This window comes from Amyelois transitella, chromosome 13 (genome assembly GCF_032362555.1).
Source record: "Amyelois transitella isolate CPQ chromosome 13, ilAmyTran1.1, whole genome shotgun sequence".
In the NCBI taxonomy this organism is placed as follows: domain Eukaryota; kingdom Metazoa; phylum Arthropoda; class Insecta; order Lepidoptera; family Pyralidae; genus Amyelois; species Amyelois transitella.
This window is the reverse complement of record NC_083516.1, coordinates 9,345,605-9,372,795: the sequence shown is the minus strand read 5'-3', so window position 1 is coordinate 9,372,795 and position 27,191 is coordinate 9,345,605. Positions and strand designations below refer to the sequence as shown.

At 37.2% G+C, this 27,191-nt stretch overlaps 1 protein-coding gene across 1 annotated transcript; it reads left to right on the top strand.

Moving 5' to 3' along the window:
- LOC106132885 (5-hydroxytryptamine receptor) lies at nucleotides 1–27,191 on the top strand. The gene is made up of 5 exons (XM_013332446.1): nucleotides 1–43; nucleotides 4,941–5,120; nucleotides 17,488–17,621; nucleotides 25,223–25,332; nucleotides 26,273–27,191. Exons 1-5 carry the CDS (start codon nucleotides 1–3, stop codon nucleotides 27,189–27,191), a joined length of 1,386 nt encoding a protein of 461 aa, XP_013187900.1.

Sequence of the window (27,191 nt, the reverse complement as noted above, 5' to 3'; positions counted from 1 at the left end):
ATGAACTCAACGCAAACACTAAGCTGGTTCAATGACACCAACCGTAAGTCTCCATTTTAATCCATACGAATATTTCTAAGCTCATTCCAACTAATACTTCTCTTTTCTATTGGTGCCGGGAACCACACGGCACGGCAATAGAAAAACGAAGTTAAGGGGGTGCCGTGTGGTTCCCGGCACAAATAGAAAAAAGAATAGGACCACTACATCTCTCTCCCATGGATGTCGTAAAAGGCAACTAAAGGGGAAGGCTTATAAACTTGGGATTCTTCTTTTAGGCGATGGGCTAGCAACCTGTCTCTATTTGAATCTCAATTCTATCGTTAAGCCAGACAGCTGACCGCGGCATATCAGACTGTTGGCTCTGTCTACCCCGCAAGGGATATAGACGTGATTTTATGTATGTATGTATCTACACATATAAAATTGTTTGTCTTGTTTGACAATATAAGTTTTTGCGAGTTTTTTTAAATATATCATTGTATTATTTATCTCTGAAGTTAGTAAAAATATATTTAAATACATTTTGTGCCACCGGTAAAGTCTTATCTTTCCTTCCCTTGTGGTTGCTAGGATTCCATTAGCGATAAGGCCGCCTTTTGAACTTCTTAGTCATATTCTTTTGGCTTTATGACGGCCTCTGTGGCGCAGCGGTAGTACGCTTGTCTGTGACACCGGAGGTCCCGGGTTCGAATCCCGGCCAGGGCATGATGAGAAAAGAACTTTTTCTGATTGTCCTGGGTCTTGGATGTTTATCTATATAAGTATTTATTATAAAATATAGTATCGTTGAGTTAGTATCTCGTAACACAAGTCACGAACTTACTTCGAGGCTAACTCAATCTGTGTAATTTGTCCCGTATATATTTATTTTATTTTTATTTTATTTTATTTTTATTTTAGTATCTGTAACTAACCACGTCTCACTATTGAGCATGGTATTACAGTCATTGAATATAATAATTTTAAACCAAGTTAAATCTGTACTATTTCAAGCATAAGACATCAGAGTTTACTCTAACGTATTTTTTTTTCAATTAGATAATTGTCAAAAAAAATATGGCTGAGTAAACGATAATGACCTTTGGAATAAAGTCGCCTTATTTATTGCTAGCAAATATTTAATTATCCGTACAAATATAACTTATAAAGAGAAAAAAAGATTCGTATTTTTGTTTGTAACCAATGAACTCAGAAACTGATATATTATCAGGTTGAACAACTTTTGTTAAGACGTCTTTTTCATAATTCAGGTGATTAAGCTGGTAAAGCAAATCTGTTCAGTAGTTCCGGAGATTAACGTGTACCAACAAACATACAAACAGACAAACTTATTTTTATTTCATGCTCGGTTACTATTTCTAAATAGTAATTTTTTTTAACATATAGGTACTCAATATACAGACAATTTCTTTTTTACTGTTTTATTATATGTATGTATTGATTATTATTAATTTTGTTGCGGTCCTAAATATGCTTGGAAATAAATTTCATTAATTCCAACCTAGCTGAACATATTTTTTTTTTCATCATAAACGTATGTTTCAGTATTATATTATTGTAAATATCTATATTAATTTATTTATATTTATATATTTATGATCATCAAGGAAACAAAACACAATATAATTTTTTTTAACAAATAAATATATACGGGACAGATAAGAGAGTAAGCCTCGAAGTAACTTCGGGACTTGTGTTACGAGATACCAACTCAACGATCCTATATTTTATAATAAATACTTATATAGATAAACATCCAAGACCCAGGCCAATCAGATAAAGTTCTATTCTCATCATGCCCTGACCGGGACTCGAATCCGGGATCTCCGGTGTCACAGACAAGCGTACAGCCACTGCGCCACAGAGGCCTGACTATATTGTAATAAATATATTGCAAATGGGCTTATAAAATTGCGATCCTTTTTTAGGCGATGGGCTAGCAACCTGTCACTATTTGGATCTCAATTCCATCATTTAGTCGAGCAGCTGAACGTAGCCATTCTGTCTTTTCGGGACTATTGGCTCTGTCTACCCCGTAAGGGTCATAGACGTGACTATATGTATGTATATTTCAAAGTACTTGTCCCAACATATCTCACAGTCTCCCATTATTTATGCACACGCCCCTTCGCTGTAATATTCATCCTCCCATGAGTCTACGGGATGACACTTCAATTGAAATAAGTAGCAAATCCCACGGGAATATTCCCACTCAGATGTAAAATACCGTTTGATTTTCTAAATAGGTTCTTCTTATTCTTATATCAATTCCCGTTACCGCAAGAATTTTGTAATAATGAACCTACTTGCCAAATTTCAAGTCTTTAGACCTTGCGGTTGGGATTTAGGTACATTGTCTGTCAGTCACTCAGTAATGGAATATATTTAATCTATACTAATATAATAAAGCTGAATAGTTTGTTTGTTTGTTAGAACGCGTTAATCTCAGAAACTACTGGTTCGAATTTTTTTTGTGTGTTGAATAGACCATTTATCTCGAAAGGCTTTAGGCTATATAACATCACGCTGCAACTTTAAGGAGAGATGAAATAATGGAAAATGTGAAAAAAACGGGGAATATTATTCATCCTTGAGGGCTTTAGTGATGTCCAAAATAGCTATTCCAAGCGGACGTAGTCGCGGGCACCAGTGATGCCCAAAATAACTATTCTACGCGGACGAAGTCGCGGGCACAGCTAGAATATTTAATATAAGCTTGGAAATATAGGTATAGAAATGTTATGTGACCAGCACATTCGTAGGACCACACCATCTACTAGAATTTGAATTGAAAACATTACCATATTTTGCAAATACTGGCTGTCAAAATAAATCGTATCGGATACCTACAGAGGTACTTAAAGGGCCATCAGACGATCCAGTGGTACGTGACTCGAGGGGGGAACATATTATACAAACCAATACTGGTATACAGATAATATTTCCATTTTGTTATTCCAAATTCAAATAGTGTCTCATTTCTTTTTTTTTTATCTGTATTTAGTCTATTGTTTGAAATTTTTGTTTATGGTATAATTATATGTGCTTTTTAGTTATAAATTATTGTGCTGTCTTGTGATTCTTATATTTGTTGTTAAGTTATTTTTATTCATTTGTAAAGTCACTAACACACAGCAAAAAATTAAAACTTAATTTAAACAAAATGTTGACCTTATAAGGCAAGAAATTTGAGTTATATTAATTTTCACAAAATATTATATGATATAAGTTTACCCACACAGATTTTAATAGGGGTTCCATCCGATGATTATATTGCACTACGTGATCACGCTGCTATCAATTAATAAAACAATTTAATAAAAATAAATTCAATTAACCATACGACCTAAAATACAAAAACTCGTCATTAAGTAAGGAAGTGGTTCTCCTGCTAAATCTTCACGATCCTGTTAGCAAGGGGACCTAACGCATATTGAATCATAGTTATATTCCTCACGATGTTCAACCTCACCATAACAGAATCAGTGAGCATTTATACCTAACATACGTAACGTAACTTTTAATATAATCCATTTTTGAAGATTATATTTTTAAAAACACCAGAGTGTAACATACCTACATGACGAACGTATCTTGATCAAATTAAGGACGTCCTGGTAAAGGGTCAGGTCAAAAGTACCCGAAACCGCCGAGCTTGCATGAAGAGAGTTATGAATGTGGATGAAGCAAAGGAAATATGCAGAGATCGTGGCAAGTGAAAGAGGTAGTCTCTGCCTACCCCTGCGGGAAAGAGGCGTGATTTTATGTATGTATGTAACATACACTTTTCTCAAAACCGCATCAAAATCGGTTAAGTGAAACGCGAGATAATCGCGGACAAAAATACATACATACATACAATCATACTTACATGCATACAAACAAACAGGTCAAACTGAGAAACACCGTTGATGCCAAAGTAATGCCAGTCCGTGCTTAAGTAAGATTTGAACCCTGTCACTCTGTCAGATTAATAAGAAAGTGTGATATTAAGGATACATTAATAAATATTAATTTCTTAACCTCCATCCCCTCAACATTTTGCTACCGAACCCTTTCAGGAAAATATTACGGCTTAATGTAATTTTAATATGAAACTTGAATTATGGTGACCTTTTTGCTTTCAGGCGTTAATAAGTTAGGCGGGATCACATTATATTTTCGTGGAGTCACGTAATATATCCAACGCCAGCTTTTTAGGTCTATTTTGGGACTAGTGTGATTCTACATAATATATGTTTTCATGTAAATTGTTGCCAAGACGAGATCTTATTGTTTGCACTGTTAAAAATTTTCAGTTTCTTATGTAGTTCGTTTAGTCTTTTAACTCTTCATTTGAGTCAAAATGTGTGGCTTGAAGTCCAAGGGATTTATCATGATTAAAATGATTTATATGAATAGGACGGACTGGTGCCCTCTATGGTGCAGCAGAAGATGCCGGATTCAAATCCTGGCCGGGGTATAATGTTTATATATAAGTATGTATACTAATATGATAAAGCTGAAGAGTTTGTTTGTTTGTTTAAACGCGCTAATCTCAGGAACTACTGGTTCGAATTGAAAAATTCTTTTTGTGTTGAATAGACCATTTATCGAGGTAGATTTTATATAACGTCACGTTGCAACTATAAGGAGCAAAGAAATAATGGAAAATGTGAAAAAAAAAACGGGGGAAATTATTCATTCTTGAGGGCCAGGGTATAATGTTTATCTATTTAAGTATTCATGATAAGATATCTCGTAACACAAGTCTCGAGCTTGCTTTGAGGCTAACTAAAACTTGTCCAGTATGTAATCATTAGGAACTTGTGCCTTTTCTATCTTTTTTAACAGCTCTATAACCACCGTACCTAATTCTAGATCAGCGAAACATTTATTATGAAAGTTTCCATAACATTTGGAAGTCTCAATATTGACAATTAACGTTTCGTTGTCAGATGAAGTCACCTACCCAACGACGTCAGAATGGTTCGATGGGAACTGCTCCTGGGTGGACGCGGTGTCCTGGGGCTGCAACGGCACCTCTGGGAACTCCACAACAAGTGACGTCACCTCGCTCGTCCTCATGGCAGTCACGTCGGTCGTATTGGCTCTCATCATCTTGGCAACCATCGTCGGTGAGTTTGATTTTTTGAAATTCGAATTGAGTTACATTGAAATTCAAAAAATGAAAGTGGCCAGGATTCTAAGATAAAGTATATTTAAACAAAAAATTAAAAAATAATATCGTAGCAAGAAATTGAATTATTTGAAATTAGAATCGTTGTTCGTGGATATGTATATGTTAACGGAAATGTATAAAATCTAGGAAATGCATACAACTCCTAGGAAATGTATACAATTCCGAAGCTATTTAGGAAATGTATAAAATATTGTTTAAAAAATTATTTAATACATACATATCCTGGGAGATGTATACATTTCCTAGGAATTGTATATAATTCCTATATCGTATTAGGAAACGTATAAAAAGAAGGCTTTCTGTAATAAAACACCTTGTTAAAATGAGAATATATTTATGTAGGTACTTGTACATAAATATATGAAAAAATAAAATAAAACTTTAAATAAAGATAAATTTACTACATACTTATTCCTAGAAAAAATTTCTTCCAGCAGACCCACGACAGGAAAGTGTAAAGAAAGGCATAGGCTCGTGTACATAATAATTAAGATAAATAAAACACATATTTCTAAACTTTCCATATTTTGTGATTCTGTTTATAATGGATTGAGGTTTATTATTGCAGCGAGGCAGTATTAAACATGAGTGCACCCTGTCTTGTATGGCCCATTCAAGTCGTAAAAACAGAATAAGGCTTTAGGCATCCAGTTCCATTATACCATATACTAACCACGTCTTAATCCCATACGAGGTAGATAGAGCCAGCAGTCTTGAAAAGATACATACATATGGTCACGTCTATATCCCTTGCGGGCTAGACAGAGCCAACAGTCTTGATAGAGTGGACTTGAAAGATTGAATGGCCACCTTCAGCTATTTAGCTTAATGATAGAATTGAGATTCAAACAGGTTGCTAGCCCAGCGCATACAAGAAGAATCCCAAGTTCATTAACTTTTCCCTTAGTCGCTTTCTTTTACGACATCCACGCAAAAGATATGTAGTGATCCTATTCTAAAGTTTCGGGAACCACACGGCACAATCCACGTCATAAAATCTCATCTCCATCTCGCATCAAATTTTCTAATCAAACCATCGTTCGGAGAATTCTGGCCGAAGTCCAAATTGTTATGACCATGTGTACGAGTAACAACATAGTAGTGAATCTGTTTTTATTCGCTTCCGTGTTTTATTAACTTGTAAAAAGAGAAAATATGTTCTTCATTAGTGTGTACCGTTTTTTTTTTATTATTTTACCTAGTTTTGTTTGTTTGTTTGTAAACTCTTTATATGTACATACATACACAAAATCACGCCTCTTTCCCGGAGGGGTAGGCAGAGACTACCTCTTTCCACTTGCCACGATCTCTGCATACTTCCTTCGCTTCATCCACATTCATAACTCTCTTCATGTAAGCTCGGCGGTTTCGGGTACTTTTGACCTGACCCTTTACCAGGACGTCCTTCGTTGATCAAGATACGATTAATAAACTCTTTATTACACATAAAAATAAATAAAACAAATTACAAAACAGTTATTGTATTTAGATGAATATGTACAATGGCGGACTTATCCCCAATGGGATTTGTTCCAGTCAACCAAAAGTTTTTTTATTTTTATGATATTTTTTTTGCGTTCTGCGTGTGCTCAAAACTTATTTAGCCTTGATAAAAAGAGAGGTTCTACAAGTTTACAGTACTGACATACATACATATAATCACGTCTAGATTATATAATAGAGCTTTTTTTTTTATTTCACCTAGTTTTTAATGGAGAACTTACCGATAAACCTCGAAAGAGTTTTTTGCGTTCGTGAATAAATAAATGAACAACATTCGACTGCGTGGTGTAAGCTGATTTATTAAGCCTTGATAAAAAGAGAAGTGCTAGTTTACAATATTATGTACATACATACAAGCACGTCGAACGTCAATTTTCAAATATAGATCTGTCAAATCCAAATCGTGGACGAATGCGCATTGAGTACATTAAAAAAAAATGAATAAATAGTATAATAAGATATATATACAATTACATACTGTACATACATGCCGTGTGGTTCCCGGCACCAATAGAAAAAAGAGTACAACCACTCCTTCTCTTTTCTATGGATGCCTTAATAGGCGACTAAGAGATACGATTATTAACTTGGAATTCTTCTTTTAGGCGATGGGTTAGCAACCATTCCCTATTTTAATCTCAATTCTATCATAAAGCCTAACAGCTGAACGGTGGCATTTCAATCTTTTCAACACTATTAGCTCTGTCTACCCCGCACGGGATATAGACGTGACGTATCTGTTTGAGACAGTATCGCAAACAAATTGGCCTAACCGATGCCACTGCATCCAATTAGTATGTGTGGCTTGGCTCCGAGCACTAAAGCGGGTTGACTGACTCGGGCAGATTAAAGGGAGTTTAGTGCCAATTGTAGTATAACATACAAGCTGTGCCCGCGTATTCGTCCGCGTGAAATAGTTAGTTGTTTTGGGCATCATTGAATCCCTCAAGGAGGAATCCCTCAAGCCCTCAAGAACGGGGAAAATTTCCCCGTTTTTTTTTTCACATTTCCCATTATTTCTTAGCTCCTAATAGTTGTAACGTGATGATAAATGGCCTAAAGCCTTCCTCTATAAATAGTCTAAAAAAGAATTTTTCAATTCGAACCATTAATTCCTGAGATTAGCGCGTTCAATCAAAAAAACTCTTCAGCTTTATAATATTAGTATAGATTTTATTTTATGGAAAAAACTCTGACAGTTATTTTATCTAAGTTTCAAATCTCCAATCAGATTGTAATATCACATACATAAAACCACGTCCTCTTATCCGGAGGGGTAGAAAGAGATTTTAAAGAGAGAGACAGATCAAAAGGAGTTTAGTGCCCACTGTAGTATATCATGCAACTTAAACGTATGGGCGAAATAAAAGCAGCCTTCTCTTAACGGCTTTCCCTGTAGTAACGATACTAAATATTTTCTAAGTCAGCTAAATAACTATATAAACTATAAAACGCCCGTGGTTTCGCCTGCGTAAATACATACATATAATCACGTCTATATTTTTTACGAATAAAATAATCAAGGGGGCGCCAAAATCATACCAAGCCCTATCCCAATTGCCTAGTGCCGGCACTGTCACAGTATCGTACAATAGCTAATTGGATACAACCAGCAAAGCTGAACATGTGTCTCCAAGTTCCGTCACCACTTGACCCACTGCCGACGGATTTCACACTCGACTCGGCTTGAACGACCAGTTGGTAGATTGACAGTGTGGTATCACAGAATTCACAGACATCGATATAGTTAGATACGGCTTGTTTATCGATCTGTATGAAAAACATGCGTGGCAAGTTGTTTGGGCTCTGTTAGTCAACGAGGCGGTAAATTTCACATGTACTGTAGTGAGAGCGACGAATCCGGCTTAATCACAACGAAGGAAACATCTGACGCGATACTTCTACGAGCCCGGACTGTTATTGGAAAAGAAAGGCTTTCTAACTTGTAAAGGCTGAAGTTTTTGAATTTATTTCGTTAAAAACTTTGATTGGTACATAAAAATTTGTTTTACCAATTTCTTTTAATATTTTACTGATATATACGCAACACAATTAAAATTATTATATAAAAGAGAATTTGGAATCAATCCAGCGGGAACTCCGTAATTAAGGTAGCCTATGTGTTATTCCGGCTCTTCAGCTACCTACATACCAAATTACATCGTAATCGGTTCAACAAACATCCATACATACACACTCGCTAACTTTCGCATTTTTAATATTTGTTATACGTGGTAAATAACAATCACTACGCCGAATAACAGATGTAAAAAGATGCTCATTAGTCATCATTTATGCCACTCCATTTGGCTCGCGAAGTATATTCACTTACAGGGTCTATATAGATATATGTCTGTGTCAGTTATCGATTCGACTCGAGTTAAGATGCTAGTCGAATCGTGAAGTTTGCCAACTTGAAGTGTCTATTGGTTTTGTTCAAGTGGATTTTGGTATACCGTGGGAATATTGATAGATAGATAAACTCTTAATTGCACCAAAAGAAAAAGAGAAACAAAATAAATACAGGTTATAAGGTACAAAGGCGGACTTATCGATAAAGCAATCTCTTCCAGTCAACCTTAGGGTGGGAGGGAACTAAATGAATAGAAAAGCGATTGGCGCAGTACTACCTAATATAAACAGAATAAAAATACATACTACATTGAAATATATCTAAATAAATAAATAACTTACAATAATTACGTCAATTTACAAACCTGTACCTGGTATAATAAAAATTATGAAGGTGTAGAAAGATAGTGAGACTTAATCAGATCTTTGAAACTGTATATTGTCTGTTATTTGTCTTTGTTGGAGATATTTTCTTATTGGGGATTTACTTGATGCCTTCATAATATAACTAGCTGTGCCCGCGACTTTGTCCGCGTGGAATAGTTATTATGGGCATCATTGAAGCCCTCAACGATAAATAATTTTCCCCGATTTTTTTCACATTCTGCATTATTTCTTTGCTCCTAATAGTTGCAGCGTAATGTTATATAGCCTAAAGCCTTCCTCGATAAATGGTCTATTCAACGCAAAAAGAATTTTTCAATTCAAACCAGTAGTTCCCGAGATTAGCGCGTTCTAACAAACAAACTCTTCAGCTTTATAATATTAGTATAGATTGAGATTGAAATAGTGACAGGTTGCTAGCCCATGTAATCTCTCAATTAAAAAAAATATTGCCCAATCATCGTTCATTCAATTTGTTAATAAATTTAGTAAATATGAATTACCTTCTAAAATCGATCTCTTTCACATACAAGGCTACTCAATCACATACAAGGCTTCCCAATGGTAACAGCACAAAAGCAGTTTGAGGTCTTCATTTTCTAATAATTCCCGAGAACGCCATCTCTCGGCTCTTTACAATAAAATTGATAACATTGTCACGTTGTGTTATACAGCCATCATTTTTCTACTACGACTTTGCAATGAAAAGTTGTTCTATTTTTAACTTTTGAAGAACCGAATTAAAAATAATTCTTATCTCATTGGGAACAACCTATTATTATTATTTTTTAATTTCCATTTTATTTTTTGTTTTTTTTTACTCTGCAAACCTTGGAGAATTAAATGTAATTTATCTATAACATAAAAATGCCTTAAGCTATTTATACAGATTCCTCTGTTTGCCACGTTGAAAGCGGGAAGCAAAATTTACTTTTAAAAATTAAGATATTTGAAGTAAGTTTATACGCCTCGCCAGAGCAAGGAATACATACATACTTATAATCACGTCTGTATCCCTTGCGGGGTAGACAGGGCCAACAGTCTTGAAAAGACCGATAGGCCAAGTTCAGTTATTTGGCATAAAGAAAGATTTTATTTATGTACTAGAGGACGCCCACGACTTCGTCCGCATGGAAATCCAATCAATCCCGCGGGAACTCCGGGATAAAAAGTAACCTTTATGTTATTCTGGGTCTTCAGCTACCTACATACCAAATTTCATCGTAATCGGTTCAGTAGTTTTTGCGTGAAAGAGTAACAAACATCCATACTGACATCCTGACATACTAACAAACTCGCATTTATAATATTAAACAATCAAAGGTACAAACGATATATTTGTAACTTTAACTCTTTATAATAAACGTTAAAAAAATGGACACCACGATCCGTTATGTTAATCAAAAATAACTTTTCAACATGATAACAGTTATAACTCTTAGTTAAGTCCCCAAACTTTTAAACGCTTGATAAAAGGAGGCCTTTACTGGAAAGTTTTGTTCAGTTATTTTTAATTAAAACCAGTTAGCTAACCTTCCGCTGTTAAGGAGTAGAAGCGATTAGGGCGCGGGTAATGAGGCTTGGTGTTCGAAATTGAAGTATTTGATAGAGGGGAATTGTTAAGTATAATATATATATATATATGGTCACGTCTATATCCCTTGCGAAGTAGACAGAGCCAATAGTCTTGAAAAGACTGAATGGCCACGTTCAACTATTTGACTTAATGATAGAATTGAGATTCAAATAGTGACAGGTTGCTAGCCCATCGCCTAAAAAGGAATGCCAAGTTTATGTTTTATAAGACTATGTCTTAGTCGCCTTTTACGACATCCATGGGAAAGAGATGGAGTGGTCGTGTGCTTTTTTGTATTGGTGCCGGGAACCACACGGTTAAGTACAAATTGGGTAGAAAACATGTTTAAATAATCCTAGTTAAAAAAAGAATTGCATACCAATATTTATTAAACATACTACCGGCGTTTGAAAAAAAATGAAAAGAATAAAAAAAAAGTCAACATATTTAATGAACAAACCACAAATCAGATACTCCTATAAATTGGCTATCAAATAATTTAAATCCGAAATGAATCCTAAAACAAATTTCGCATTAACCAATATCTATTACGACAGCTAATTTATTCGGACAATCGATAACCGCGTTTAATTGGGAATCGATCTAAAAACCAAATGGAACCGTTCTTGTAATTGAATGTTAGAATTAATCTCTTCAAGCATTCTCCTTTATAGGCCCTTACTCTTATAAAAGCGTTGGTGGCCGAATCGGTAAGGTGCCCGGTTGAAATGCGTGATGCGCAGAAAGGCACAGGTTCAAATCCCACCACGGCCAAGTATATGTACTCGTACATACCAATGGCTATTTTCGAAGTTATGTACATTAGTTTGAATACTAACTCATGCCGTGTGGTTCCCGGCACCAATACAAAAAAGAATAGGACCACTCCATCTCTTTCCCATGGATGTCGTAAAAGGCGACTAAGGGATAGGCTTATAAAATTGCGATCCTTTTTTTAGGCGATGGGCTAGCAACCTGTCACTATTTGGATCTCAATTCCATCATTTAGTCGAGCTGCTGAACGTGGCCATTCAGTCTTTTCGGGACTATTGGCTCTGTCTACCCCGTAAGGGATATAGACGTGACTATATGTATGTATGTACTAACCCATGCTCTTTGGCGAGGGAAAACATCTTGAGGATACCTGCACATTCAGGCAACTGGATGTGTAATCATGAATGATCCAATATGGGTTAGGTTCTCCTGCAAAGGTTGCGGAGGTCAGATGGGAGTCGCTTCGTGTAAAATCCTGACTTGACCAATCCATGGTCAAAGGCAAACCCAGGATTAGTCTTCAAAGTGTTGAAGATGCAACCAGGACTAAAGCCAGGAAGAAGAGGAAGAAAGCCCTAACTCTTATTAGTCGTTATTTAGAGCTAAAAAGGTGGAAATTCTTTTAAGTTTTTGTTGAAACTAATTCTAATCATTAGTGTTATTTTATTATTAATTCGTATCCCTCGTGATGACGGTTCAAGCAGTAATTTGGCACGAATAAAAATACGTTACATGTATACATTATAATCACGTCTTTATCCCTTACAGGGCGGACAGAACCAACAATCTCGCAAAGACAAGCAAGACACCTTGACGTGCTTCGGACAGTCTTAAAAGAAGTAACTTGAACCTTGTTCAAACAAGAGTTAACTACATCTCGTTGCCGTCATAAACGGATATATCGGTGTACCGGATAACCGTTTATCCGGATAACGATTTATCGATGAAAATAACGCGTTTGCAAACCATTACAAACTGACGGCTGCGGAAAAAAGCCCAGTGAACTTTTATATCTCTCTTACATCATTGACCTGATTTGAGTCATAAAAACATAACAATCGTACATATATGTATATGTACGAGTATACGGGACAAATTACACAGATATATATATATACATCTGTGTCTTCGAGGCTAACTCAATCTGTGTAATTTGTCCCGTATGTATATATACGAGTATACGGGACAAATTACACAGATTGAGTTAGCCTCGACGTAAGTTCGAGACTTGTGTTACGAGATACTAACTCAACGATACTATATTTTATAATAAATACTTATATAAATAAACATCCGAGACCCAGGCCAATCAGAAAAAGTTCCTTTCTCATCATGCCCTGGCCGGGATTCGAACCCGGCCCTCCGGTGTCGCAAACAAGCGTATTACAGCTGCGCCACAGAGGCCATACCATACACTGCGATATATATATCCAAGATATAAGTCACGTCTATATCCCTTGCGGGGTGGAGAGAGCCAACAGTCTTGAAAAGACTGAAAGGCCACGTTCACCTGTATGACTTTATCATGTGAAATAGTGACAGGTTACTAGCCCATCGCCTACGAGAGGAATCCGAAGTTTATATAATCCTATCCCTTAGTCGCCTTTTGATAAAATGTAATAATAATAGTGCTAGAAAGGCAAGCAGCCGACCGCAAAACTCCGCCAACCTTACCTAAACCAACGCGGTTAACCTAATTTATAGTTTCGTTTGTTTAAAACTTATTTCTATTATACTCCACTTAATACCGTTCCATTTGGCAAGACCTTCAAACTCGAAACTCAAAAAACTGGTCAAGTGCGAATCGGACTGTTGAACGAACGGTTCCGTACCAATAATCTTAAACTTGTGACTTTATGTTTGTAAAAATGTATCCCTTATAACCTCTGTCTGACCAGTACTTCACTAGTTCAAGTGAGTGTAGAAACATTAGATTACAAATATTAGGATATTCTTCGTCTTCGTCCTGGTTTCATCCTCACCACTCTGGAGAGGAACCCGGGGTAAGCACTCGACCATGGATCCTGGATTGGGTGAGTCAGGTTTTTACACGAAGCGACTCCCATCTGACCTCCGTAACCTTTGCAGGGGAACCTAACCCATTTTGGGTGATATGGTTACACATCCAGTTGTCTGAATATGCAGAATAAATATAAATATTGGGATATTTGTACTTATAAATGCGAAATAAGTTATCAAGGAAGAGCAAAAGTAAGAAAAATAAATCACGTTTGTTGTATAAGAGCCAGTAATTATTTAATTATTGAGTTTCGAAGTTATTACAAAAATTTACATTCTCTAACATTTTGTCATAATATTTCAAACGTCTACCTATCAATAGGGTTCTATTTTTACGCTTTGGGTGCGTTACCCTAAAAATTGAGGATGTTTTTTTGTACTTATTTCTAACCTCATATATTGGTCGTATTTTTGTTTTTTGATTCTTTTTCAATTGAAATCGTATAAGGATGAAAGGCGAAATTACAATGTATGATTTTGTGAAAGCATTGCGAATAGGGAACCCTAAAAACGCTTCGAACACGCCCAAAAAGTATTTTGGTAACTTTAAGACTTGCCGCGTCATTTTACACAAAGAAGAAAAGTTCGAGAATCTTCTAAGAAAATGTTACAACACCGAAAATTCCCTCCCAGGGCTCCGTTCACGTCATTTCGACGCTGTATAACAATTAATCGTGTGAAACCATAGATCGCTTAACGTTATAGACAGCGTTTACACACTTTTCGGTTCAATATAGGTTTATTTGTACCTTGTGGTTCCCGACACCAATAAAAAAAAGAATAGGACCATAGGGTAGGCTTATAAACTTTGGATTCTTCTTTTAGGCGATGGGCTAGCAACCTGTCACTATTTGAATCTCAATTCTATCTTAAATCCAAACAGCTGAACGCCTTTTAAAACATTTAGGGAAAAGAGTTGCAAAATACGACATCCTTTTCTTTTGGTGCCGGGAACCACACGACACATTTATTTTGTTTTTTATGAACAAGGAAACATGTTTCTGCAGTCGAATTATCGAAGCGAGACAATTAAGAACAAACAATTATTTGAGAGCGAGCTGTTTTAAGCTAAAGATTGAAGATGTCTTCCACGTTTCTTTCTCCCTTTTTCGTTTTAAGAAGGTAAACTTTAAGTTAGGCAGACACTATGTTTTAAGTACCAAGATTTGTCGTAAGTATCTCTCTTTCTAACACTTCGGATTTATACAAGGATAGAGCAGGAAAGAGGTAAGTTAAGACATTATTCTTATAAATTGTCGTGAATTAGTCCCCTGGAAGTCACAACAGATATATAAAATTACGCCTCTTCCGGAGGGGTAGGCAGTCACTTCATGTTTCCACTAGCCACCCTTTCCTTGCATACTTCTTTCGCTTCGTCCACATTCATAACTCTATTCAATTTCGGTTACTCCTTGACCGGACCTTTTTCCAGAACGTCCTTGATTTGATTACAAATTTATCTTTATATGCATGCAGCGGTCCAGATAAACAGAGATTTAAATTATGAAATGCTATGTGGAAAAAACTGGTTCCAGATCAAAAACCAACGAAAGGAAACTTCCACAGTGAAGTTATCTTTTGGAAAGTAAAAACTTTTAACGAATTCAGTTGCCAGTTAAAAGGTATGTTAGTTCGTCTAGTTACCCTGTAGTTATCTGCCCCGGTTAACGGGAAACTTACTCTGTTCACGTTAAAAGATAACCAAGAACCTAGAATGCGTAATAGAGGTTTGTTTGTTTGTTTGTAATATCTTTATGTGCCAATGTGCCATGTGGTTCCCGGCACCAATACAAAAAAGAATAGGACCACTCCATCTCTTTCCCGTGGATGTCGTAAAAGGCGATTTTTAGACGATGGGCTAGCAACCTGTCACAATTTGAATCTCAATTCTATCATTAAGCCAAATAGCTGAATGTGGCCATTCAGTCTTTTCAAGACTGTTGGCTCTGTCTACCCCGCAAGGGATATAGACGTGATTATATGTATGTATGTATGTTAAAAATAAATATCAAGAAAATGGCTTATAAACTTGTGAATCTTTATGTAGGCGTTTATACTAGCAACCTGTCATATTATTTGAATCTCAATTCGTTAGTTCCAGTTGCCTAGGTACTCATCTTCCTGGAGAAAAGATCCTGGATTGGATAAGTCAGGTTTTGTACGAAGTATCTCCCGTCTGACCTCCGCAACCAATGCAGAAAAACTTAACTCATTAATAAGCACGCAACGCCTAGTTAATAAAGAGATCAGGTCAAGAGTACCCGAAACCGTCGAGCATGAAGAAGAGTTATGAATGCGAATGAAGCGAAAGAAGTATGCAGGGATCGTGACAAGTGGAAAGATGTAGTGACTGCCTACCCCGCCGGAAGAGGCGTGTTTATATATCTGTTGTGACATCCAGGGGACTTATTCACGAAAATTTATAAGACGAATGTCTTAACTTACCTCTTTCCCGCTCTATCTTTGTATAAATCCGAAGTGTTAAAAAGAGATACTCACGACAATTCTTGGTACTTGAAATATATTAACTCCTCCATATCTTTTTTAGGTTCTTGACAAGAGCCGAAGCTCAATTTAGTTAATGTTCAAGTATTCGATGGAAAGTGACCGAAAACAGGTGTACTTAGTCTCAGTAGACTGTGTAGGGCGCTCGTGTATTTCAAACTTGGGTGTGTTAACAAGATGTTATACTGAAATAGTGAACGGTCTGACCGGCTGCGCCGTTAAGAGGTTTGTTTCCATGTAAAGACATACATTCTGCACTGACGCTTTGGAAGCGGCGGTAAACTTAGTTTGAAGTAATCTATTTGACGTCAACCAATGTTGTGAAACCAAAACATATGACAATTATTAAGTGATGTTTTGAAAGGTTCCATAATATTGAATGAAAATCTTGAATTTTAATTTGAACTTGGAACATATAAATGACTAATTTCAAATTCCTACGCTAAGAAGTTTACCCTTACATTCATACTCAATCAGAAACGCAAGAGTTTCACATACAATACAATACAATACAGTACAAGAATTCTTTATTGCACCACAATAAAATACAGAAAATTCACAATCATGTATTAAAAACATATACATAAGCAGGTAATTATAATTATTTAAAAACAAAACTGCTAAATTTAATATGCCGTGTGGTTCCCAGCACCTATTAAGAATAGGACCACTCCATCTCTTTCCCATGGATATCATAAAAAGCGACTAAGGGATGGGCTTATAAACTAGAGATTCTTCTTTAGGCGATGGGCTAGCACCCTGTCACTATTTAAATCTCAAATCTATCATTAAGCCTATCAACTGACCGTGGCCTATCAGTCTTACAAGACTGCTGGCTCTATCTACCCCGCAAGGGATATAGACGTGATTAAATATTAAATATAAATAAATATAAATATATACGGGACAAATTACACCGATTGAGTTAGCCTCGAAGTAAGTTCGAAACTTGTGTTACGAGATACTAACTCAACGATACTATATTTTATAATAAATACTTATATAGATAAACATCCAAGACCCAGTACAATCAGAAAAAGTTCTTTTCTCATCATGCCTTGACCGGGATTCGAACCCGGGACCTCCGGTGTCACAGACAAGCGTACTACCGCTGAGCCACAGAGGCCGTGATTAGGAATCAATTTTATATGAAGATATTCAAAATTTTAAGTCTGTCTTTCCATTCCAGGTAACGTGTTCGTGATAGCTGCTATAATCATCGAGAGGAACCTTCAGAATGTCGCCAACTACCTGGTGGCTTCCCTGGCGGTTGCCGACCTGATGGTGGCATGTCTAGTTATGCCCCTCGGCGCTGTCTATGAGGTAATTGTAACCATTTTTTTAAGACTATTAACCTACTCGATGCAGGTGGCTTTTGAAAGTTCAAGGTTGTAGAATCTTGTTGATGTTCTGGAGGTCAGACGGGAGTCGCTTCGCGGAAAATCTTCACTCACCAGATACAGGTTCCAGGTCAAGGGCGTACCCCAGGCGCCTCTACAGAATGGTGATGATGTTACTAAAGCTATGGCCGGGAAGAAGATGATGCATCACTCTTTTTTTCTAATTTAATTTAATACAAAATTCATAGGATGTTTTTTTTTTTTTCAAAAATTCTTGAGATTGAAAGAAAATTCGTTAGCCGAATTTTGTTTTGATCAGATAAATTAATGTTAAGAACAGTGCATGGTTTCCGTAGTAACCTGCTCTCCGACGCCATTTTGATTCAACTCATACGCCGGTTATAGTAACTTGGTTGTGACATCAATCTTACGACATCTAGACTAAATCTTGTCAAGGGGAGTCCCAAGTTCACAAGTCTATCCATTAGTAGCCCTTTATAGGAAAGATATGGAGTGGTTCTGTTCTAAATTGCCAAAAACCACACGGCACTAGCCAGTTACAATAAAAAAATAACAAAGAGCAAGGAATACATACATACATATAATCACGTCTATATCCCTTGCGGGGTAGACAGAGCCAACAGTCTTGTAAAGACTGATAGGCCACGTTCAGCTATTTGGCTTTAAGATAGAATTGAGATTCAAATAGAGACAGGTTGCTAGCCCATCGCCTAAAAAAGAATCTCAAGGATGTAAGCCTATCCGTTAGTCGCCTTTTACGACATCCATGGGAAAGAGATGGTGTGGTACCATTCTTTTTGTATTGGTGCCGGGAACCACACGGCACAGCAAGGAATTACATTTATATATTTTTTTATTCGTTACATTTTGTTCGCGCCCACAAAAACCGGGACGTCCCCAAATGAACCTTATAACAAAGTTCCAACCCGACACCTGCGAACAAAGGGTGAAAGATAAAAAATTGTGCGACTTTAATCAGTAGAGAAGTTTATGTTTCCAACCGATTTTGATAAGGCTGTTTGTTTGTTTGTTATATCTTTATTGCATAGAAATTTACACTGTAACACGAAAATAGTACATAGGTAGTTACAAAAGATACAAATCACTTGCAATGGCGGACTTATCCCATGAAGGGATCTCTTCAAGTCATCAATAAAGGAACTAGATAATTAAGTAAAATGCGGCAAGTCACTATGTTTTTTAGCAACAATATAATAATATACTAACGAAATATACTACTATCTACTATACAAATAATCTAATTACAAAAAATAGACATATACCCACCCACTAAGTCTATATGTATGTATAAACTTATTAATAAATAACTATTTGTTTGTTTGTAAAACTATTGCATAAAAAGAAATAGAACAAAATATATAACAGTAATTTAATATGTACAATGGCGGACTTATCCATTCAACAAAAATAAGAAGGAAACCCAGAAACAAAAAGGCAGCGCACATTAAAAGCATTGAGGGTGCATTACAATAATCAATTAATTACAAATTAATTAATGATAAACATACATACTTAAATAAAATATAAATAAATTCTGAAAAGACTGAAAATTCAGACTCAAAATTCAAATGCATCTAATCAGAATTTTGAGTATGAATTATTGAGTATTTCAGTCTTCTGATAAGTGTTTCAAAATAACTAAGGTATAGAGCAGATCTCGTATCTTGGAGATTTGTTGTTCTGTTATGTTAGTCACGCAATTTGTTTATTGTAATCTCGTATAACTAAAATGTTATAAAGTATTTTAAGTGTACAACAAGAAACACCTACTTGTTGACAAAATGTTGTTACAACAACTGTAATTTTCAACAAGCCAACATTTCACTAAATAAGTACTTATGCATTGGCATTGTTCTGAAATCTCTGGTGAAGAGCCGTGGCATTTGACAAAGATTAAGAATTGTAACTGTATAAAAATAAATAACGTTTCCTCAGAATACAACGCCAATTCAAATCAAGTCAAATCAAATATTTTATTAGTAGTAAGTACATAACATAGTAAAGATTATGAGAGACTGGTATATGAACTAATCAGATGCTTGTATCTCCCCCCCCCCCTTCCCCCACCCCCCCCCCCCCCCCCATATGTGGTTAACATAATTACATGACGACAAAAGATTGTAACAGCAATAGTTCGGTTACGGATGACACGGTCAGTTCATTAGTATTGTCTGGTTCAGATCCTGTGGTTTGTGGTCACGGCATTGATTGCACGCCGACATGTTCGGACTTGTGATTAAAGCGCCATCTTGTCGAAAAAAAAAATTACGATTGACAACATTCTGAACTCTAAACCTGAGGCAGTAAAGCACACGCGACGCCATTTTTATTACGTTAAAAGCTATCGCTGTTTCGTTGTTTTATTATGACGTAAAACGGGACAGTGATATTTTTTGATAAAAATGACGTCAAGCATGCCATGCTACAGGGGATGGATTCAAACCCCGGTTCATGCCCTGTAGTTTTATTGAGAAATTAGACCACAAACCTAGTGACACTTTTTGTTCTTACTATTCCTATTATCTGACTCAAACTCTGAGATAATGCTGTGAATATTTAATTATAGAGAATAAGGTTATCGGCGAAATGAAATTTAGAATTTAACGTAGATTAATAAGTTAGATTGTCTTAATATTTAACTTGAAAGTCAATATGTCCGTCTCCTGGCACAGTGTACGAAAGATTGAACGAAACAAAATGGCGGATGTATTGCATTATGAATAAGTCAATTGATTTTTGCAATTTAAAATTAAATAATTCGATACTAATGATTTAATGTAACTTAAGGTTAATGAGGTAATTATGTAAAATATTTAAAACGGTCACTAAACATACTTGAAGGGTGATCACAGCTTTGAGAGAAAGTGCTAGTTTGTAAATAGACTAACATCGTGTCGTATCAGAAATATATATCATGAAGAACCTAAACCTAACAACTAGAAACATCAAGCATTCTGATACTAGAGTAAGGTCTGATAACACTTCGAAATAAAACCTTACGTACACTGTAACCCTAATTTACCAAAAAAAACAAGTAATCCATCAATGTGTACCGTACACAAAACAAAACGTAGCTTTGTTGAATTTATCAGACCTTTATGAATGTTTAAAACGCTCGGCCCTCGGATTTATATGTGATGATGTCAAGGATATACTAAGACTCTACTGGATAGGGCATTTTATACAAACATACATACATACATAAAATCACGCCTCTTTCCTGGAGGGGTATAGGCAGACACTATCTCTTTCCACTTGCCACGATCTCTGCATACTTCCTTCGCTTCATTCGCTGTTAGATACTTTTAGCTGAGCTGATAATGACAGTGCTACACTGAGAGCGATAGTTCGGGCTCGACCGCCACAAAGGGAAGATCTTCCGCCAGGCTAGGTGTGATGCCTGCGGAACCGCGGCTCCGACGATGTTCAGTCGGAGGTTGTATTTATGCTCCAATACGTGAAATCTTTGTAATCGCGATTTAGATTCTTTACTGCTATTGGCTGAGCGCGTTAACTTCTTCGCTATGATTGACAATTTGTGTGTGACATTAGTGATGTTGCCACAACAAAATTAGAAATTTATATGCACACGTTACGTTAGTTTTAGGAAATAAATATGTTTGTACAAAAAAAAACTTAATACAGAGGTACTCCTTATTCCAAACTGTTAGAAACTTAAGTAAGTAGTTAACTGTTAGAAACTTCAACATTGACAGATTAGCTAAAAATATTTTGCGTAAGTGGCTTAAAGTGAAATTTCTACGCAGCTTAGGTATATATAAAATATAACTCATCACTTTTTTCTTAATAGATCCTAATTCTCGTCAGTCGTCGACGACTCATGATAAGCACATTTTCAATACTCCTAAAACCACCCTTTTCATGAATTATGATATAATCCCGTCACGATATATTCGCCGAGTTCAACCCTGATACATTTCCACGGCACCCTATAATATATTTTGAAGGTGGAGCTATCCGATCAGAGCTAACCAACCATCAACCTCAATTCCCGAAAGTCGATCGAATAACATCTTCGTTATTAGACGTGAAATAAACATTGGATACTGGCAACATTATTGATTAACTAGCTGTTACTCGTAGCTTCGCCAGCGCAAATTTAGCGTCACCCACACATTTAGAATAACAATTATATATTCGCAAAATATAAAGAAAGTTGATTTAGTACGCGTGTAGAGGTAACAAACAAACTTACTTTCGTCTTACATACATACATACATACATAAACTCACGCCTCTTTCCCGGAGGGGTAGGCAGAGACTACCTCTTTCCACTTGCCACGATCCCTGCATACTTCCTTTGCTTCATCCACATTCATAACTCTCTTCATGCAAGCTTAAGTCTATCGTAACATGCTTTCGTCTTTATAATGTTAATTATGATTTTAGGAAAAATACATGTTCTTTATTTTATTTAACGATGTCCTGGTTAAGGTATTTATGAATTGGTGCAAAATATTTAGAGGTTACATAGAAGGAACATTCTTCTTATAGGCAATGGGTTAGCAACCTATCACTATTTAAATCTCAATTCCATCATAAAGCCATACAGCTAAACGTAGCCTTTCAGACTTTTCAACTTTTGGTTTTGATTTTGATTGTTGGCTCTGTCTATACTCAGCAAAAGATAAAGACGTGTATAATTGGGATTCTAATAGTGACAGGTTGCTTGCTTATCGCCTATAAGAAAAATCCGAAGTTTATAAGCCTATCCTTTAGTCGCCTCTTACGACATACACGAGATCGTTATGAAGTGGTCTTATTCTTTTATGCCGGGAACTACACGGCACTAGTAGTTCCATCAACGATATTCTTAATCCAAATTTTGTACTGTTTGATCGAATGTGTTGTACATTCATGAAAAACTACATACATACATTAAAATCACGCCTCTTTCCCGGAGGGGTAGGCAGAGACTACCAGCGAAAAACTACATACATACATATCATCACGTCTATATCCCTTACGGGGTAGACAGAGCCAACAGTCTTGGAAAGACTGAAAGGCCACGTTCAGCTATTTGGCTTAATGCTAGAATTGAGATTCAAATAGTGACAGGTTGCTAGCATGTCGCCTAAAAAAGAATCCCAAGTTTGTAAGCCTATCCCTTAGTCGCCTTTTACGACATCCATGGGAAAGAGATGGAGTGGTCCTATTCTTCTTTTGTATTGGTGCCGGGAACCACACGGCATTAGTTCCATCAACCATATCCTTAATCCAAATTTTGGACTGTTTGATCGAATGTGTTGTACATTCATGAAAAAAAAGCTAACTTAAGAATGCAAGAGGTTATAGATGAAGATGTGAAGGAAGCACGTAAGGAATATAAGAAAATGAAAGATTTGGTTAAGAAAGCTGTGATTAGAAAGAAAGAAGAGTATAAAGAGGATTTTGATAAAAGGCTATCAGAAGACTTTCAGTCAAATCTGAAAGTATTCTGGAAATCCGTAAGGTCAGCCCGAGGAAATACTATAACCAGAGAGCTGACTAGGATCAGATGCCAGGATGGTAGCGTTGTGAAAGGAGAAGAATGTGTACTAAAGATATGGAAGGACTATTTTGAAAGTTTATTTGAAAAAAAGGAAGGAAATAAGAAAGATTTCTGCTATAGCGAAGAAAAAGAGAATGAGATGGAAGGCGAAATTGAAATGTTCGAAATTGTGGAAACACTTAAGAGTATGAAAGCGGGAAAGGCTGCTGGGTGTGATAGAGTGTCGGTCGAGATGCTTAAAGCAGGAAAAGGCGTAGTAGCTAGTCAGTTGTACTGCCTTTTCAATTTGTGTTGGAGAAGCGGCCGAGTACCAAAAGATTGGTGTAAGGCTGTTATCGTGCCACTTTACAAAGGAAAAGGGTCACAGCTGGACTGCAAAAATTATCGTGGTATAAGCCTGCTTAGCGTCGTCGGCAAATTGTATGCTAAGGTATTGATTAATAGAGTCAGGAATGAAACTGATGACAAAATATGGGATGCTCAAGCGGGATTTCGAAAGGGAATGGGATGTACTGATCAGGTCTTTTCCTTGCGGTGCATAGCCGAAAAGTTTTTGGCCAAGAGTCAAAAAGTCTATTGCACATTCGTAGATCTGGAAAAGGCCTATGACAGAGTTGAGAGGAATGAATTGTGGTCAGCACTTTCTATGCATGGGGTGAGCAGTCTCTTAATACGAGCACTGAAATCCTTATATGAGGATTCGAGTGCTTGTGTCAGGATAAACGGAGCGCACACTGAGTGGTTTAAGATTGAGAAAGGCGTTAGGCAAGGATGTGTTGCGTCACCGTGGCTGTTCAACCTATTTATGGATAGCTGTTTGACAGATTTGAAAGAGTCTAAAAGTGGATTAAGGATGAATGAGTTACTCGTCAAATGTCTGCTCTATGCCGACGATCAGGTTATACTGGCGTCATCAGCGGAGGAGTTACAGGAGATGGTAAACTGTATGCATGAAGCTTTAAAAGAGAAAGGAATGAAAGTGAACGTAAGTAAAACTAAAACACTGGTTTTTGAAATGGAGAAAGAAATGACAGCATGTAATATTTTGATTGGAGGAGAAAAAGTGGAGCAAGTGAAAGAGTTTGTATATCTAGGATCAAAGTTTACATCAGATGGCAAGTATGATAGTGATATTGAAAGGAGAGTGAACGCGGGGAACATGGTGAATGGAGCTTTGCATGCCTTTATGAGCAGTCAGAAACTATCCAAAAAGGCTCGACTGGCTGTGCACAGGGGCGTGTTGGTCCCGACATTAATGTATGGGAGTGAAAGTTGGGTATGGCAAAAGAAGCATGAAAGCAGAATAAATGCAGTGGAAATGAGAGCGTTAAGGAGTATGATGGGTGTGAAATTGAGTGACAGGATAAGGAACAGCGTGATAAGGGAATGTTGTGATGTGAAAGAAGATGTAGTTACAGGAATAGAAAAGGGTATGTTAAGATGGTTCGGTCATGTGGAGAGGATGAATGAAAGCAGGTTGACTAAGCAGATATACAAGGAGAGTGTGGAGGGAAAGGTCGGAGTGGGAAGACCTAGACGAACGTATCTTGATCAAATTAAGGACGTCCTGGTAAAGGGTCAGGTCAAAAGTACCCGAAACCGCCGAGCTTGTATGAAGAGAGTTATGAATGTGGACGAAGCGAAAGAAGTATGCAGAGATCGTGGCAAGTGGAAAGAGGTAGTCTCTGCCTACCCCTCCGGGAGAGAGGCGTGATTTTATGTATGTATGTATGTATGTATTCATGAAAAACTACATACATATGTACATAAAATCACTCCTGTTTCCCGGAGGGGTAGGCAGAGACTACCAGCGAAAAATTACATACATACATATCATCACGTCTATATCCTTTACGGGGTATTCAAATAGTGACAGGTTGCTAGCCTGTCGCCTAAAAAAAGAATCCCAAGTTTGTAAGCCTATCCCTTAGTCGCCTTTTACGACATCCACGGGAAAGAGATGGAGTGGTCCTATTCTTTCTTATTGGTGCCGGGAACCACACGTAAAACTAATAGCGCATAATTTCGCAGGTCAGCCAGGGTTGGATCCTGGGGCCGGAGCTCTGTGATATGTGGACTTCCAGCGACGTGCTCTGTAGCTCTGCTTCGATCTTGCACCTCGTCGCTATTGCTACTGACAGGTAATTAGACTAAATGTAATTGTTCATTGTCAAAAGTACCCGAAACCGCCGAGCCTGCATGAAGAGAGTTATGAATGTGGATGAAGCGAAGGAAATATGCAGAGATCGTGGCAAGTGGAAAGAGATAGTCTCTGCCTACCCCTCCGGGAAAGAGGCGTGATTTTATGTATGTATGTATGTATGTAATTGTTCATCTACGAATTCACTTGCAGTTGTCTTGATAGCCTATTGTGTTTCACAGATTTATACGGAAATGTTACAAGTAAATTCTGATTACTATTTAATTTGCAGATTCCTCTTTTTGTCATTACAAATCTTAGTGTTATTGACCCGGCGCATAAAGACTGGTTCACTGTATCCATAATCGTAATTATCAGAAAATTAATCTTTAATATCACATAAATTTAATCTGCAATAGTTCTACGAGTTACGATGCACTAAATAGATAGATAGATAATAGTGTTTGTGCGACAGTGCTACAAACACAAACAAATATAACAATAATAAGTCCTTAAAACTAACATAGGTGTGCTGTAGCAAGTCGAAATAAACATTAATATTATGGGACAAAAGTAAGTCTCGAACTTACTTCGAGGCTAACTCAATCTGTGAAATTTGTCCGGTACATATTACGAGATACTAACTCAACGATACTATTATATATTTTATAATAAATACTTATATAGATAAATATCCAAGACCCAAGCCAATCAGAAAACTTCTTTTCTCATCATGCCCTCGCCGGAATTCGAACCCGGGACCTCCGAATGATGAATGAAATGGTCACAACTCAGCGATCTTTTCGCACTTAATCGCCTAAGTGTTCAATTTTATGTACCTATGTTTTGATAGAAACCACACCAAGGCACAATGTATAGCCGTGTGTTTATATAGTCCATTATCTACTTACAAAATCATACAACTTATTTCTCACTTACAGATATTGGGCTGTGACAGATGTGGACTACATCCACATACGGAACGAGAAGCGAATATTCACCATGATATTCCTCGTGTGGGGAGCAGCACTCGTGGTCTCACTGGCCCCTCAGCTGGGCTGGAAAGACCCCGACTACCTAGCAAGAATCACTCAACAACAAAAGTGCCTCGTCAGTCAAGACCTCGCGTACCAGATATTCGCCACTTGCTCCACGTTCTACGTCCCGCTAGCTGTCATCCTCATTCTGTACTGGAAGATATTCCAGACAGCCAGGAGACGAATCCGAAGGAGACGAGAGCCCCCTCCCCGCCCCACCTCGGCTGACGGCGCCGCGCCATCCGGACGACAAGTACAGTCAGCAAGAGATAGAAGATTCGTCAAGAAAAGGTTCTTAAATCTAAAGAAATGTAACCAACGCACGCGGGCTGAAACATTAGCAGCGGCGTTGTTGCTGACTGAAGGTCAGAGCACTTCTACCGTGGACACGTTGGACGAAGAGCCTCGTACTACTGCGTTCACAATCAACGAGAAGCTTCCACCTTCAGTGTCACCAGAGAAGTCTTCCTCGACCGTTACGAACGGGTCGAAACCGGAGCGGTCTATCGTATCCGCTCCCACGCATAGGGAGAAAAAGGAGTCTTTAGAAGCTAAGAGGGAGAGGAAAGCGGCGAAGACCCTCGCGATTATAACGGGCGCCTTCGTCTTCTGTTGGCTGCCGTTCTTCATAATGGCGCTAGTGATGCCGATATGTCAAACGTGCGTGATCAGTGACTACTTGGCCAGCTTCTTCCTGTGGCTCGGTTACTTCAACTCGACTCTCAATCCCGTTATATACACAATATTCAGCCCAGATTTCCGCCAAGCGTTCGCCCGTATCCTTTTCGGGACCCATCGGCGCGGGCGCAATAAAAAATTCTAA

Excerpts from the sequence above, each read along its gene's own strand:
- LOC106132885 (XM_013332446.1), top strand. The coding sequence starts at position 1 with ATGAACTCAACGCAAACACTAAGCTGGTTCAATGACACCAACC. Across the intron at positions 17,622-25,222 it reads CCCTCGGCGCTGTCTATGAG|GTCAGCCAGGGTTGGATCCT; the intron begins GTAATTGTAACC and ends ATAATTTCGCAG. Across the intron at positions 25,333-26,272 it reads GTCGCTATTGCTACTGACAG|ATATTGGGCTGTGACAGATG; the intron begins GTAATTAGACTA and ends TCTCACTTACAG.